This window comes from Onychostoma macrolepis, chromosome 18 (assembly GCF_012432095.1).
Source record: "Onychostoma macrolepis isolate SWU-2019 chromosome 18, ASM1243209v1, whole genome shotgun sequence".
Taxonomy (NCBI): domain Eukaryota; kingdom Metazoa; phylum Chordata; class Actinopteri; order Cypriniformes; family Cyprinidae; genus Onychostoma; species Onychostoma macrolepis.
In genome coordinates this window covers 1,482,939-1,500,264 of record NC_081172.1, presented here as the reverse complement: position 1 = coordinate 1,500,264, position 17,326 = coordinate 1,482,939, and the positions used below count along the sequence as shown (strand labels likewise).

Genomic DNA, 17,326 nt, shown 5'->3' with positions numbered 1-17,326 from the left:
ACGTCCTCACCTGCACCCTGGACCGCAGATAAAAGCCAGCAGCGCACAGTCTGAAGGTCAGAGTGAACATGGCAACCCGCTGGGGAATCTGTGGAGCTGGAAACATCAGCCATGACTTCTGTGTGGCTCTCAAGACACTTTCTCCTGAAGATCACCAGGTACAGTACAGTATTGAAAATCTTTTTAAAAAAGCTCAGACCTAAATTGGGTTTTCTCTTTCATATAAAGAAATGCTTTCCTTTTGAAGCAAAAAAGAGAATCTTTATCTGAAGTTGTTTTCTTTTCACGATGATGTGGTTTATATGCATGCAAACTTATCCTGACTAAAGAAGCTGGATTGTATATATCATGCTGCAATACGATTTGTGACAAATGCATCTTCACGTTCCCATCACTGCACTTTTTACAAATTGTTTGGTTGGTCCTCCTTGTACCAAAGGAGCATTATTAGGTAAATTGCCAACTTATATTTGTAATCTCTTATCGTATTATACTTGAAGGACTAGAAATTCTTCTAAATTTCATTTGACTGTTCCTAGAGCATGTTCTGAGTTTGGCAAAACTGCCTTTTCCTCCTATGGTCCTAGGTTATGGAATGAAATACAGAGTGTTATGATATTAGAAGCAATTCCAAACCTTTTGGAGTCCGACCTGGAAGAAACATGTCAATGGTTTATGTAATCATTAGGGGCCAAGCACCGCAGGTGCTTAGGCACCTAATTGTAATTGTTGGCGTTCTTAATACTCTTCTTTCTTCCGCCATTGAGTCTATGGCAGCCAATAGAACCGCTTGCGGGAAAGTTGTAAAATTTGGCACACTGATGGAGGACAGGGTCAATACTAACCACAGCAAATTTGGAGTCTCTAACTCAAACTCTCTAGCGCCACCACTTGTCCAAAATTTCAATAAACTCAATTTTCCTCTGAATCCTTGGCTCATGCCGAGTTGAAAAATCGTAAGGTTTAGTTTTTTCGCTATTTTTAATTGTTCATAAAACCTACTTTTTTTCGAACTCGTCCTAGACCTAGAAGGTTCGTCCAATTTTAACGAAAATTGAACCAGATCATCTTCAGACCATGCTGGCAAAAAGTTATGGAATTCAAGTTGATTAGTCAAACCGTTCTCGAACAGCGCATGAATGAATTCTACGAAAAGCACTCAAAAGTGGATGTGAGGCTATATCTCCGCAACGGTTTGGCGTATTGAGACCAAACTTGGTGTGTGTTATAACAAGCATGACCCGAGGCTACCTGCAGTGTTTCGGCGCTGTGCCCCCTAGTGGTCACGAGATATTAAAAATTGATATTTTTGCTTATAACTTCTCAATGGTTTGGCCAAAAATCACAAAACTGGTCTCTTTAGATTCGGTGCATCGTGCCGAGTCGAACCATATCCAATTTTTCCATGTAAGCCGTTTTGAATTTTGTCATAAAATGCTATATTTTATGAATGCATTGACATATCGTTACGAAACTTTGTATGCTTCTTCGGCACCATGCCCTGATGGTGCTCAAAAAGTTTGGGGACAGGGCCGCCTTGTGGTCAAAAGTTATAATGAAATTTCTAAAAATGCTTTTGCTTACATTAGCCTATTGTAATCAAACTCGTGTTGATAGATTCCTTGGTTCATGCCGAGAACATCGATACCAATTTTGCCATAATTGGCTGAACGTCCTGTCCGCCATTTTGATTCATGTTGAAAACCTACTTTTTCGAACTCCTCCTAGACCGTTAGTCCAATTTTCACCACATTTGACTCGGATCATCTTTAGACCATGCTGGCAAAAAGTTATGGATTTCGTGCCGATATACAAAACGGTCTTCTTTTAGCGCATCAACGAATTTGCTGGAAAGATGCCAAACTGCATCTGAAGCTGTATCTCAGCGAAACTTTGACATATTTACGCCAAACTTACGTCAATCGAATCATATCATCTTCAGACCATGCTGACAAAAATTTATGGATTTTGTGTTGATAGACAATGTTTTCACATACCACAGCAACGAATTTGAGGCATGATGCCAAAATGACACTTGAGGCTGTATCTCTGCAATGCTTTGGCATTTTGACACCAAACTTTGTGTGTGACATTGTCACCTCACACAGAACACACATTGATTAGATAACGGTGCCACCTATTGGTCAAAAGTGAAAAGTCATTCAATCATATTACTAGTAGTTTTAAATGATTTTTCAGCCATTTGTACTTCAATAATCTTAAAATGGCTTCAATTACTCATTGCTGCAGTTGATCTGATGCTTGCTTCTGTAGTGCATGGCCCCGTAATTATTCTTTATTATTTTTCTGGTTTAATGTGTGTGTAATCTGTTTATGTCAAACTTTCTGTGCTGCTATTTTGGCCAGGACTCCCTGGTAGAAGAGATTTATATCTCAATGGGATAATTCCTGGTGAAATAAAGGATAAATAAATAAAGTAAAAATACAGTGCAGATCGAACCAAACATCTGCTTTTAAAATCTGATTTAATTATTAACTTTTCTGTCTGTGTGTGTTTTGTAGATAGCTGCAGTTGCAGCAAGAAGCCTAGAAAGTGCAGAGAAGTTTGCAAAAACTCATGGCATCCCAAAAGCATACGGCAGCTACCAGGAGCTGGTGAAGGATCAAAATATTGGTGAGTAAACAGACAGAGCTGGACAGAATTGAACAGATGGTCCCTCAGAATCACTAACGAGCGTCTCCTGTCAGATGTGGTGTACATCGGTATTCTCCACACACATCATCTGCAGGTGGGTCTGCTGTTCCTCAACGCTGGGAAGAACGTGCTGTGTGAGAAACCCTTCGCCATGAACCTCAGAGAGGTCAAACAGCTCGTCTCGGCCGCCCGGGAGAACAACATCTTCCTCATGGAGGTAAACGCAGCACAAAGACCTGATCTACTAATGCAGACTTGACAAAGAACAACAGAGGCATTAGAACTATTTGAATTCTCCATCAAAGACATGAAAGTGTTACATTTTGAGGTCCCTGGATAAGACATACTCCAAAACAGAGTAAACGGTGTCTGTGTCATTATCATTAGAATGACGTCCGTCTCTTCTAATGTGAGTTTTCATTTCCAGATAATTTAGTAGCATTTTGCTCTCATGAATGAATCTGTGATTAATTCTGCCCAGTAATGTGGAGCATCATCAGATCCGTATTGATGGAATCATGAAAACATGTCCTGGTTATATTTCACCACACAAGTAATAAAAAATAATTACAAAAATAATAAATTATAATTTGTGTAATTTTATATATATATATATATAATGGTTTAAAATAGGTTTATTTGCTTACATCTTTCACAAAAATATAGATTTTATTATTATTTATTATTTCAGAATGTGGGAGAAATGTATATAGTTCTCATAAAAATATATGTATGTATATATATTTTATGAGAACTATGTACATTTCTCCCACATTCTGAAATAATAATAGAAAATATATTTTTGTGAAAGATGTAAGCAAATAATACCTATTTTAAACCAATATATATATATATATATATATATATATAAAATACATATATATATATATATATATATATATACACAAACATTTATATATATATATATATATATATATTTCAGTACTTGTGAAATTATTTTCATTCTGATTAACTTATTGATTTACTTTTGTGAATTCTCATTATTTGTAATCATGATTCTCATTAAATTATTATTATGAAAACAAAATATTTTTATTAAAATCAGCATTAATCTAATGCTTTACAACAAGGCAAAATCTAATGATTTTCTACTGCTATTTGTAAATGCATTACAATTCATATAATCCCCCCCCCCCCACACACACACACTAATTACATTCCAGTAAAGGAAATATAAGGGAAATGTGTTTATAATTTCACCATGCAAAACAACAACAACAACAAAGCTTAATGATCACTTAATTTTCTTGATGCAAAAAAAAAGAAGATAATTTTTTTAATTTATTTATATTTTACCTAATTACGTTGACAGGCTCTTTGTGACTCTCTAATTTAGATATTTGGTTATACTTATAGATGTATTCAACTGACTGAAATAGATTTTGACAGTACAAATACTAAAAGGTACATCTTTGTACCTTATTTGCCCCTAAATGATACAGTACATGTTAGTACCTTTTTTTTTTTTTGTACCACACATCTTCAAAAGAACAGAGTGAGGGCTCTCACGACAGCTGAAACGAAGCATTGTTTTCTCTGTCTCAGGCGGTCTGGTCCCGGTGTTTTCCCGTGTACGCTGAGGTCGGCAGGCTGCTCTCGGAGAGCGCCGTGGGGCAGGTGAAGATGGTGAAGGTGTATTTTGGTCTTCCTCTGCTGGACCGCGAGCGCACCACACAGAAGGAGCAGGGCGGAGGAGCGCTGATGGACATCGGCATCTACTGCCTGCAGTTCGCTCTGATGGTGTTCAAGGGGGAAAGACCACAATCCATCCACGCCACAGCAGTCCTGCTGCCCTCAGGTACAGCATCTGATCGTCTGCTTGTAAAATACACATCCTTATTCTTGCGCTTTGTGCAAAGCTTGCAAACTGATCAAATTGAATGTTGTTTTCTCTAACGTTCACATAACCAAGAAAAACCTTTAAAAAGACCTTAACTACTCAGAGCAGAAAGTCTTGAATTCATAAAGTCATGCATTAAATGTTGCATGCACTGCAAAAAAGATCTTCCTCAGTACAAATATACAGTATAGGCAACCTTAAAATCAAGTCTTGGTTTCTGAGAAACAAAATGAAGTGAGTTTATGATATAAAAAATAAAAATAAAAAAGAGAATAAATATCTATCAATGGGTAATAAAAACTTGTTTTCCCTTTGAAGTAAGTTGATGTTTCTGAGCCCACTGGCAGATATTTGCACTTGTTTTAATCATAAACTCACTTCATTTTATGTATTTTTGCTTCTCAAGTAAATGTATCTTAATTTAAGAGTCTTTAGACATTTGTGCAGTGTGATGATCAGAAGCTACAGTAAGAGTTATTTCCATATTTTAGTGCTTATTCAAGATATTTGAGCTTTTTGTGTGTGTCTGTGTGAAATGAATGTAAAAGAAGTTGTATTTTCAAACTCTGAAGCATTGCTAAAATAAAACATTGACATTTAGAGATCATATTAACAAACGGTGTTCAATTTATTCCTTCTGTTTTCTTTACTTGTTCTTAAAAAGTCTTACATTTACCTTCATAAAACCTGCAGAAACCCTGAATAAATGACTGGGAATGTTAAGAACGTTCTCTTTTCTCAGGAGTTGACGAGTCGATGGTGGTGGTCCTGAAGTTCTCGGGGAACAGGATGGCTGTGTGTGTTTGCACCATCGCCTGTGATCTTCCAAACGACGCCACCATCTGCGGAAGCAAAGGAATGATCCGAGTGAGTGACGCATTACTGCACACTTACACATCACGACCGAACTGAAAAACTCTCTGATCCTCACCACGAGCGAGTCATTCATTTTTCATTCTGTTCTTGTCAATGTGTTTCTAATAGAAATAAATTTTGTGCTAAAATATGTTCTTGCCACTCAGTAAAGTTATTTAAACAGATGTGTAGGCCTGTGTTGCCTTTTCAAACAGGGGGACATGTTAAATACTAAATGTAAGTATGATAAATATATTTACAAGTATATAATATAATTAATATATGTATATTAGTAATATACAAATGTGACCCTGGAGCACAAAACCAGTCTTAAGTGTCAATTTTTCCGAAATTGAGATTTATACATCATCTGAAAGCTGAATAAATAATCTTTCCATTGATGTATGGTTTGTTAGGATCGGACAATATTTGTCTGAGATACAACTATTTGAAAATCTGGAATCTGAGGGTGCAAAAAAATCTAAATATTGAGAAAATCACCTTTAAAGTTGTTCAAATGAAGTTCTTAGCAATGCATATTACTAATCAAAAATGAAGTTTTTATACATTTACGGTAAGAAATTTACAAAATATCTTCATGGAACATGATCTTAATATCCTAATGATTTTTGGCATAAAAGAAAAATGTATAATTTTGATCCATACAATGTATTGTTGGCTATTGCTACAAATATACCTGTGCTGCTTATGACTGCTTTTGTGCTGCAGGGACACATATACAAAAACAAAACTACAGGGCACAACCTAACTCTTATTTTAGTATCATTGATTTTTTTAAATTAATATTTTGAATTAGATCATATTTTCTGTTTTCATTTTAATTACAGTTAAAGTTTTAATAATTGTCTTTTTTTTTTTTTAAGTCTATATAGATTTTATTCGTTTTAGTTTTAGCCATTTCAGTGCATCAGGTTAAACCAAATGAAAATGAGAAATTTGGAAACTAGCTGAAATAAGTTGCATTTTTAAAATACTTTATTGTATTTTTAATTTTATTACTTTTATTTTAGGTTTGTGTGAATCCACTTTTTTTCACCAATTAATTCCACACATGTCTGATACAAATTTGTGGTCTTGTTTCATAAATATTTTTTTTTCTCCCTTACTAATATATATATATATATATACTGTATAATATTCAGAATTTTGGCACAATTTGTTGATATGGTCACTAGTAAGTTTTGTCATGCTAATGCCATTTTATGCTGAATGATGCAGTTTTTGATCAGTTCTCGTCTCTGTGTTGTAGGTGGCGCATCCCATGCACTGCCCAACCGTTCTGGAGGTGAACGGGAAAAGGACGGAGTTTCCTCTTCCTGAACCCGGCCTGCCTCTGAACTTCCACAACAGCACCGGCCTGAGATACGAGGCGGAGGAAGTGAGGCGCTGTCTGCTGAAAGGTGACGCTCCGTTAAACCTGCCGTCATGATGAAATGAGCATGAGCTCTGCGTCAGGATGATGTTTATGTGATCTTTCTCACAGGACTGAAGGAGAGCATCAAGATGTCACTCGCAGACTCGGAGCTGCTCATTGAGATCATGGATGAGGCCCGCAGGCAGGTGGGCGTGGTTTACGAGCAGGACAGCCAATGACTGGCCTCTATTCCTTGATTGACCTGACTGGATGGTGCTACTCAGGAAAAAGAAACAGTCATGCTTGAACATTTATGTAATAAAAAGTCATTTGTGTGTAGTAGTGGAGACAAATTGTATGCAATAAAAGTGACACAAACAGCGGAATGTGTGGAATCTCTTCATCAATTCACTATGATAGTCAAGAGCGATGCTGATTTATAGATTATAGAGTGTTTCAAATATTGTAGACCACAATACAACGCGCTTGACTTATTTTTATTTATGCATTTGGCAGATGCATTCAAGGTGCAAATGATTTTTCATTTAATAGCCTTCAGTTTTACATCACTGCATGAACCATGATTTTCTTCTTTTAAATGCCTGTCAGGTGATATTTGACCTGAGCTGAGCACTGAAAGGCTGTGAAGTTATTGAGACATATACAATGTAAATCTAAATTGTGAAAAATCCGAATTGTGAAATAAAAAGTCACAATTGCCTTTTAAAAAAAATGTTATTCAGTGGCAGAAATGGGCTTCCATATTTTAGAGCCAATGGACATTATAAATAACTTTTTTTTTTTGAGAAAAAAATAAAATTAAAATAAATAAATTTATTCATGTATTCATTGATTATCATTTATGCCTACATTTCTTGTACAGGATTAAAGCTTTCTTTAAAAACAAACAAAAACAAATTCATATGTTTAGTTATCTGTGTTTTGCTACTCTTCAGAACCAATTTTACTACCTTTTTTTTTTTTTCTTTTTGTTTTTTTAATTTTAATAGTTTTATGGCTACATTTTAAATACAGGATTTAAAAAATTTTTTTTTTAAGTATAATTACTTGGGTTTTGCTACTCTTCAGAACCAATGGACATTTTAAATCACTTAAAATATATATATATTATATATATATATATTTTCCAGCACAGGCAACAGTGTTGCATAATACTGTTTGAAACATTGATTGTTGTATATTATGTACTGTGCAGTGTTTCACTTTCACTTACAACAAAAATAGTAGTAGGCAGAATAGAGTATATACTGCACAGAGCAGGCTAGTGTTTGTCGCCATCTGCTGGTTCTTACAGCGACACACACACACACACACACACACACACGCCATCATGGCGATCAGGTGGGGAATCTGCAGCGCTGGGAAAATCAGTCATGACTTTACAGTGGCACTGAAGACTCTCCCAGCAGAAAATCACCAGGTAAAGCGCAGAAACACACATGCTTAACCTTACATGAGAAACTTCAGCTTACTGTCAGACTGCAGGAGGAAGAGATACACACATGCGCGCTGGATGAACGCGAGCTAATCCCGATGACACACACACACACACACACCTGACAGGCACTGATTCTCACTCTAAATAACATGCGTTACACAAACATTTATATGATCTGATGAATGTAAATAAACCGCACAACTGAATCAGGAAGTTTTACTGTGCAGCGGGGAAACAGCGACGCCACTGTGATCTGGCCAACATCGGTACTGCACTGCGATTACGTAAAGAAAACAAAAACATTGTTACATATAATACAACATTTAATTACGCGCAACAAGAATAAACAAATTTACATGAAACATAAAATCTGGTATTATTATTACTACTATTTTAAGAAGGATGAAATTATATTTTATGAGCAGTGTTGGGAAGGTTACTTTGGAAATGTAAGTTTACAGATTACAAGTTGCCCTGTTTAAAATGTAATGAGTTGTGTAAATATTTCAGTTACTTTATTAAAGTAATGTAACTGATTACATTTGATTACTTTTTGGTGACTTTTCTAAATTTCTAATGTTTTCAACAAATCATTTGTGATCCTGGACCACAAAACCAGTCTTAAGCATAAATTTTTCGAAATTGAGATTTATACATCATCTGAAATCTGAATAAATAATCTTTCCATTGATGTATGGTTTGTTAGGATCGGATAATATTTGGTGGAGATACAACTATTTGAAAATCTGGAATCTGAGTGTGTCAAAAAATCAAAATATTGAGAAAATCGCCTTTAAAGTTGTCTAAATGAATTCTTAGCAGTGCATATTACTAATCAAAAATGAAGTTTTGATATATTTACAGTAGGAAATTTACAAAATATCTTCATGGAATATGATCTTTACTTAATATCCTAATGATTTTTGGCATAAAAGAAAAATCTATAATTTTGACCCATGCAATGTATTTTTGGCTATTGCTACAAATATACCCCAGCGACTTAAGACTGGTTTTGTGCTCCAGGGTCACATTTTGAATCATGTAAAGCAGGCAGGGTTAACCTTACAGTAAACTGATCAACACTGATTGCTGTCAGACTTACAAAATCCTTCATCTCTTGAATTAAGATTGCAATAATTTAATTTAAAGCACATCCACCACAAAATCAGACTTTAGCACCTGCAATCTATGTAAGAAGTCAGTTAAATCTGTGTTTGTGTGGAATTCAGATGCATCCCCCTCTGTACATGTTAATTTGTTCCTAAGTAACTGTAATTTAATTACACATTTTTTCTCAGTAACTGTGACTGATTGCAATGAATTTCTGAGCGCATGCCAGGTGTTGGCGGTGGCGGCTCGTGAGCTGAAGCACGCTCAGGAGTTTGCGCAGAAGCACAGCATCCCGCGCTCCTATGGAAGCTATGAAGAACTGGCCAAAGATCCGGAGATCGGTGAGACTGCGTACTGATCTCAGAACAGTGTCCATCAAACTCCCTCCATCTCTTCCCCTGTCAGCTGCTCAAACCAATCTCAGATTCCTATTGGAATTTCCAGCATCAAAATTCATAATTTCATAATTTGAATTCATCATAATTTCTTAAAGAGTCAAGAATTTTCCAAGAACCTGCTCGATTTACTAAAATGTATGGAACAAATGAATAAAAAAAGGCAATTGTGACTCTTATCTCACAATTCTTACTTTTTTCTTGCAATTGTGAAATTAAAATATTTATTTAAAAAATTTAAAAACTTTTATTTATTTTTTTATTCCATGGCAGGGGGTAAACAACAACCCATATCTGAGATATAAACATAGAATTGTGAGAAAAAATATAGAATTCTGAGATATAAACAAAAAACTGCCAGATGTAAACCTGGAATTGTGAGAAAAAAAGTGTGTTTATATTTCATAATTCTGAGGAAAAAAATGTTTTAGGAGTTTTCTATTTTCTTTTTCTTTCTATTTTCAAATCCTACTGAAACATTTTATCCTATTTATAATCATAAGAGTCCTATTGGAGATCTTTTTTGTTTTATTATGGAATCCTGTAAGAAAATGATGGAAGCCTGTTTACACCAAGGAATGCAAAAATAAAAAATGTAATTGCAACTTTGTATCTCAGTATTTTCCTCTTTTCTTGGAGTTCTCTTCTCACGGTTAATTCTGAGATCCCAGGGGTGAGCGAACTACAAAATCATGACCTGCAGGGAATGAGGATAATCATTGATGAAAGCGGAGCGGATGTGTGGCTGGTTGTGTTTCAGACGTGGTGTACGTGGGCAACATCCACCCTCATCATCTGTCGGTGGGCGTTCTCTTCATGAACGCTAAGAAGAATGTTCTCTGTGAGAAACCGCTGGCCATGAACCTGAAGGAGGTCCAGGAGCTGATCGCCTCGGCCAAGAAGAACAACGTCTTCCTCATGGAGGTCAGCAGACGCTTTCTTCAAATTACAAACAGTCATGCATTACTTTATCCGAATTTGTAACAATGCAAGTCTTTTCTGTCACTTTTTATCAATTTAACATAACCTTTCTGAATAGAAGTATTCATTTCTTTCAAAAAAAGAAAGAAAACCCCCCCCCCAAACCTTTGAAAAGGAGTGTATAAAGTTACAATAGATTTCTATTTCAACTTTCTGTTCATCTGTGAATCCTGAAAAATAAAATGCATCATGGTTTCCTTAAAAATATTGTGCAGCACATCTGTTTTCAACATTGATAATAATCAGAAATGTTTCTTGAGCAGCAAATCAGCATATTAGAATGATTTCTGAAGATCATGTGACACTGAAGACTGCAGTAATGATGCTGAAAATACAGCTGCGCATCACAGAAATAAATTACAGTTTAACACGTATTCACATAGAAAACAGCTGTTTTAAATTATAATAATATTTCACTGTTTTTAATGTATATTTTAATATCAAAATGCAGCCTTGGTGAGCAAAAGAGACTTTTGAACTATACCTTTGAATTTGTTTTTATGTTTGTATTTTCTGTTTTCATTTTAATTTTAGTTAACATTTTAATAATTCTGTTTTGGCATTTTTATTATGCATATATAGTTTTTATTCATTTTATTTCAGTTTTCATTTTAGTTATCCTAGTACACCAAGTTAAACTAAATGAAAATGTTGGCCTTGGCAACTATCTGAAATAAAATAGTTTTCTAATCAGTCAATCAGTCCTAAATCCAAAATCAGTACTACACTCACAATCATAATATATTATATGTGACCCTGCTGCACAGAAGCAGTCATAAGCAGCACAGGTATATTTGTAGCAATAGCCAACAATACATTGTATGGGTCAAAATTATCCATTTTTATTTTATGCCAAAAATCATTAGGATATTAAGATCATGTTCCTTTTATATTTTAAATTTCCTACCGTAAATATATCAAAACTTCATTTTTGATCAGTAATATGCATTGCTAAGAACTTCATTTGAACAACTTTAAAGGTGATTTTCTCAATATTTAGATTTTTTTGCACCCTCAGATTCCAGATTTTCAAATAGTTGTATCTCAGCCAAATATTGTCCGATCACAACAAACCATACATCAATGGTTACTTATGTAAATTTCTGAACATCTTTTGTATTGTACATCAGTCTGATGCTCCTGTGTTTGTTCTGCAGGCCGTCTGGACGCGTTTCTTCCCGGTGTCGCTGGAGATCGGTCGTCTGCTGTCGCGGGGCGAGGTGGGCGAGTGAAGGTGGTGCGAGCGGATTTCGGCGTTCCTCTCACACATGTACCTCGCACCGTTCAGAAAGAGCTGGGAGGAGGAGCGCTGCTCGACATCGGCATCTACTGCGTACAGTTTGTGCTCATGGCCTTCAACGGAGAGAAACCGGAGACCATACAAGCAACCGGAGTCTGTCTGGACACTGGTACTGAACCCACTCGCACACACACAGACATACAGACTGATCTACTGTGTTTGTGTGAGAGAACAAATTCATCTTGATCATGTCAGATAACTTTGATAGAAAGGTATGTAACAAAACATGATCAGGTCAAAGTGTCAAATCAAATTTTTGGTTTATCAATTTTACTGCTAGTCCACTGTATGAAGTATTTTTGGGTGTAATATGTCACAGTTTACTTTATTTTGCTCTCCTCACATAAATGAACTATAGTTTCCTGCACCCACTATTAAAAAAATATCAAAAATTATATCTGCTGTCTGAACAATTTTTGGTTTGACTGTATCTTTAATAATAATAACAATAATAATCATTTTTAAATTTGTATAACGTGACATTTCAATAATAATAATAATACTTTTTAATATAATACCGTTCATACATAAAATGCAGCCGAATATGCTTCACAGGTCAGAATAACAACATTTAAGGCATTAAAAATAATATTAAAAAATAATAATATTAAAAACTGAATACACTGACTAAAGAGACTTAAAATGCATTCGTTTTAATAATCAAATGTATTTCATTTGGATATTTTTATTTAATATTATGTAATATTTTAAATATCAACTTAAAGGTCTCCAAAAGCTTGGAGCTCGTCTTATTCATCATCAATGTGAATCAGCTTCTGTATACATTTGATTTCATATAATCACACTCAAATTTCTCTTTTCTCTCAAATCAGAAACTAAATCATCTTTATTCCCCAGTTTGAGAGCTTTTATTGTAATATTGACAGGTGTAGATGAAGCGATGGTGGTCACGCTGAAGTTCTCTGGACAGCGATTGGCCGTCTGCACCTGCACAATCACCGCCGAGCTTCCAAACGAAGCCGTGATCGTCGGGACCAAAGGCACCATCAAGGTTTGATGAAACACACTCATGTCAGTGCTGCGTCTGCGTCTGCGTCTGTGTTTATTAAACGGGGTTAAAGCACTAACAGCTCTGCTCTGTTTGAATTCTCAGCTCATGCAATCTAAATATTTGATCATATATTACTGTAACTGCTCACTAATACAGCTTTTAAAGTTAAATTATTGTTGTACTGCTGAAACTAAATCACATGTACCCAAACAACTCATGATGATGATTCAGATTATTTATTCATTTGGCAGATGCTTTTATTCAAAGTGACTTTGTATCTGATGCAGTTCTGAATTTTATATTTGTATAGTACTTTTTATACTTAAAATGTGTCTCAATGTGTTAACGACATTGAAAATATTTTAAAAATGATTTTTAAAAAAAAGAATAATAATTTGACTAGGAAATGATAGAAAGAATGATTAAAATAATTTAATACAATGACTAAAGTGACTTAAAATACAATAACCTGAATAAGCAAATGGATTTAATGATAGCATTTTTTTAATATATAATAATTTAAATATTAATTTTAATAACTAACTTAAAAATATATATGTAGTTAAATGCATCAGTAAATTAGCCATATAGATTTATTGATATTGTATCTGATGCAAGCCATCAGAAAATGTAATAATTATAATTAAAAAAAAAAAAAATTATAGCACCTACATAGAATGAATCTCAATGTGCGTCACGGGTCAGAATAACACCGATTAGAATAAAAATGATTTGATATGGAAATGATGGAAAAAATGAATAACATAATTTAATACAATGACTAAAAAGACTTAAAATATGTTCATTTTAATAAGCGAATGTATTTAATGTTAATTTTATTTTTATTTAATAATATGTAATAATTGAAATATTAATTTGATAAACTATGTCTTTAAATGCATCAGATCTTTTTTTTTAATAGATATATAAAATGCATCTCTGTTCTTCACAGGTCAGAATATAACATTTAAAGGATTTTAAAAATCTAAAGCATATGTGACCCTGCAGCACAAAAGCAGTCATAAGCAGCACAGGTATATTTGTAGCAATAGCCAACAATACATTGTATGGGTCAAAATTATACATTTTTCTTTTATGCCAAAAATCATTAGGATATTAAGTAAAGATCATGTTCCATGAAAATATTTTGTAAATTTCCTACCATAAATATATCAAAACTTAATTTTTGATTAGTAATATGCATTGCTAAGAACTTCATTTGAACAACTTTAAAGGTGATTTTCTCAATATTTAGATTTTTTTGCACCCTCAGATTCCAGATTTTCAAATAGTTGTATCTCAGACAAATATTGTCCTATCCTAACAAACCATACATCAATGGAAAGATTCTTTATTCGGCTTTCAGATGATGTATAAATCTCAATTTCGAAAATGGACTCTTGTTGACCCAAACCACAGGAATTTTAAGGTTGTTCTAGAGTTTTCAGAGAAAGCCGCTGGTGAATGTTTGGGGTTGTTCTGTTGGTCAGGTTCCGGCTCACATGTGGTGCCCGACGTCTCTGGTGGTGAACGGTGTGGAGACTCAGTATCCGGTGCCGGAGCCGTCTCTGCCGCTGAACTTCATCAACAGCACCGGCATGTGTTACGAGGCCGAGGAGGTCCGCCGCTGCTTACTCAACGGTACACAACTATACAATCAGCACACAAATCATACATTTTTAATATTTCTTTTTGTCTCTAAAACCAAACCACTTCTGACATTTTTCTGCTTTTCTTATTTTGAAATGTGCATTTAAGCAGATACATACATATATATATATATAATTATATGTATTTGCATAATATTATAATTGGCATAAAATGCAAGGCACTAATGTTTTATCATCTCACGATTCTGATTTGTGTTCTCTCGATTGCAATTTTATATCTCACTATTTTGACTTTTTTCAGAATTGTGAGTTAATATCTTGCAATTTTGACTGTATATGTTGTAATTCTGAGTTTATGTATTCTGAATAAAGTCCAAATTGTGAGATTTAAAAAAAAAAATCAGTCTATTTTGGCAAAACAAACCTCCATATATTAGGCCTTTTTTGCAAATCAGCAGGGGCCAGTTGTTCAAAAGTGATCTGATCGGATCTTGTTCAAAATGTTTTAGTAAGACTGGGATACTTTTGAAAAAAGGAAAAAAATGTAAAGTGGGATTTTTTTAATCACTGATTGTAAACTACATTGGCACAATCATTAGAGATGGACCAGTCAGAAGTAGTTATTTGTGTAAATGCAGAATGCAAAATATTGGCCTTTTTTTTTTCTTTTTTTTTTTAAAGCATGTCCCTTTAGGGGTTCCGTAGAGCACTAGTAATCCAGATTTGGAAATCTGAAAAAGTGCGCATCTAGATCAGGGTCATCCAATCCAATTTTGCTTTGAAAAACCGGCACAAAATGAAGATAGGTTACCTGATCCTGGATAGCAAGACATGGGATTTCCAAATCCTGATCATTCTGATCCAGATTGGAACTAGGCCCCAGGATTTTTTGGTGCAGGGCTGTTATTTAAGCATTAACCACAAGGTGGCACTTTTGTGAAATGATCAGCTTGACCTTCCTGTGATCTGGTGGTTTCTGGTGTGTAATGTGGTGCAGGTCTGAAGGAGAGCTCGCGCATGTCTCACGCAGACTCTGCGCTGCTGGCTGAGATCATGGATGAAGCCCGGCGGCAGGTGGGCGTGGTCTACAGCCAGGACAGCCAATGAGCTTTCAGCTGCTCATATCATCACCTTTACAATAGGTTAATAAAGGTTTCTGGTGCTCTTACAGCTGCTCTTTTGTATTGATTCAACCACAAAATAAAATCACAATTTTTATTCTGTTGACATCATGAGTGTTTCTGTTTCCACTCATCTCATCTGCATATGAAATTTGATGATTCAGTCCGATTTCTCTATAATAAACCACCTCCTTTTTTAGGTAAAGTTTTACTACATATTTTGTAATATGGTTGCAGCTGATGGTGATATTAATGCATTTAATCCCACACGTCACAATAGTGACTGTAAAGTTTTCATTTATAAAGCTCTAAAAATATTACTGATTGGTCTTTTAGTGCATTTTCTGTAAATATGGAAAAAAATAAAGGGTCTCAATTAAATATGTGCAGTGGCACATGTTTAATGAAAATCGTTACATGATCAAAGCAGTTGTTTGCACCTTGAGAAGATGATAATGGCTGCATCAAAGCTCCAAGACGAAAGGCTAGTAAAGTATGTTAAAGATATGACAAAGATTTTAGGTACACATTATCTTTAAGGTGTCAACTGTGAATTCATATATTAATACTTATTTAGTTTTGTTGAGTGTGGACATAGAATGATTACACATGTTGATGGTCACAATAGTGATCGCTGGGATAACTATTTTTGCTTTTTATCTTATATCTTATATTCAGTGTTGTATAAGGTTTTATTTTATGTATAATAGTAACCATAGAATGTGATGAAACAGTTTAAAATGGGTTAATAACTGGGCTGAGATATAAGAATTTTGATGACTACAGAAATAATTCACACATAGTTCAGTTCACACATTATCTCACTGATCACAGTTGTGACCAACCATAAAACACACTTTTCCGCTTAAATATCAATAATTAATTATTGATTATTTCAAGGGGTTACTAATGACACATCATTTTGATATTTTCATGTCTGAGAAAAATTTGGGATTAAATGGGTTAATGCATTTTAAAGAATATTTTTGTGATAATCTTTGAGCTGCATTGAGTCAGTTTGTCACCTGATGTTGTGCTGACGCCTGTATTAATGAACTTAACTGATAAGGCTCACTTGTTGTTCAGATGCTCTTATGTAAGTGACCTTGAGCAGGAACACAAAGACAGTATTCATCAGGAAAGCAGTGCCAGTAATTGAGCTGCTACTTCATCCAGACCTCATCCGCTGTATAAACCCACTTGTTGAAAAATGAACAGGAGAAACTGCACTTTCACTGTCAGCTATTTAGAATTGGTTTTAATAAGTAGAATTTTTGTAACAAATAGTAATTTAATCAATATAATTATATCAGCTGTTGATTGCTTGTGTAAGGAGAATATTTGGATCAGATAAGTCTAGTTAAATTTTAAACACAGATTTTATACTTTTGGTAGTAACAGAAGGGTATATTATGTTGTGATTGAATGTATTATAAAGCACTTTACTTCAACTCTTGTGCTTTAAACTTGCTCTAAAAGGTTGAGTTGAATCTTTTCTAGTTTTTATTAATTTAACAGAAACTGTATAATGAGTAAATGAAATGGAATATCAAAAAAAAACAAATAAACCTCAATAGTAATCAATATAATA

At 34.5% G+C, this 17,326-nt stretch overlaps 2 protein-coding genes across 2 annotated transcripts; both read left to right on the top strand.

Annotated features, from left to right (window-relative positions):
* On the top strand, window positions 1-7,128 carry dhdh.1 (dihydrodiol dehydrogenase, tandem duplicate 1). Its single transcript, XM_058751741.1, has 7 exons — window positions 1-158; window positions 2,524-2,635; window positions 2,710-2,873; window positions 4,223-4,475; window positions 5,260-5,384; window positions 6,643-6,793; window positions 6,877-7,128. The coding sequence occupies exons 1-7, from the start codon at window positions 69-71 to the stop codon at window positions 6,984-6,986; spliced, it is 1,005 nt and encodes a 334-aa protein (XP_058607724.1). The 5' UTR covers window positions 1-68; the 3' UTR covers window positions 6,987-7,128.
* Window positions 7,129-8,054: 926 nt separating this feature from the next.
* Window positions 8,055-15,832, top strand: dhdh.2 (dihydrodiol dehydrogenase, tandem duplicate 2). Its single transcript, XM_058750556.1, is given in 8 exon segments — window positions 8,055-8,188; window positions 9,546-9,657; window positions 10,472-10,635; window positions 11,850-11,919; window positions 11,922-12,101; window positions 12,880-13,004; window positions 14,495-14,645; window positions 15,612-15,832. Coding segments are annotated over 8 exon segments (1,002 nt in total). The 5' UTR covers window positions 8,055-8,098; the 3' UTR covers window positions 15,722-15,832.
* The last annotated feature ends 1,494 nt before the right edge of the window (window positions 15,833-17,326 follow it).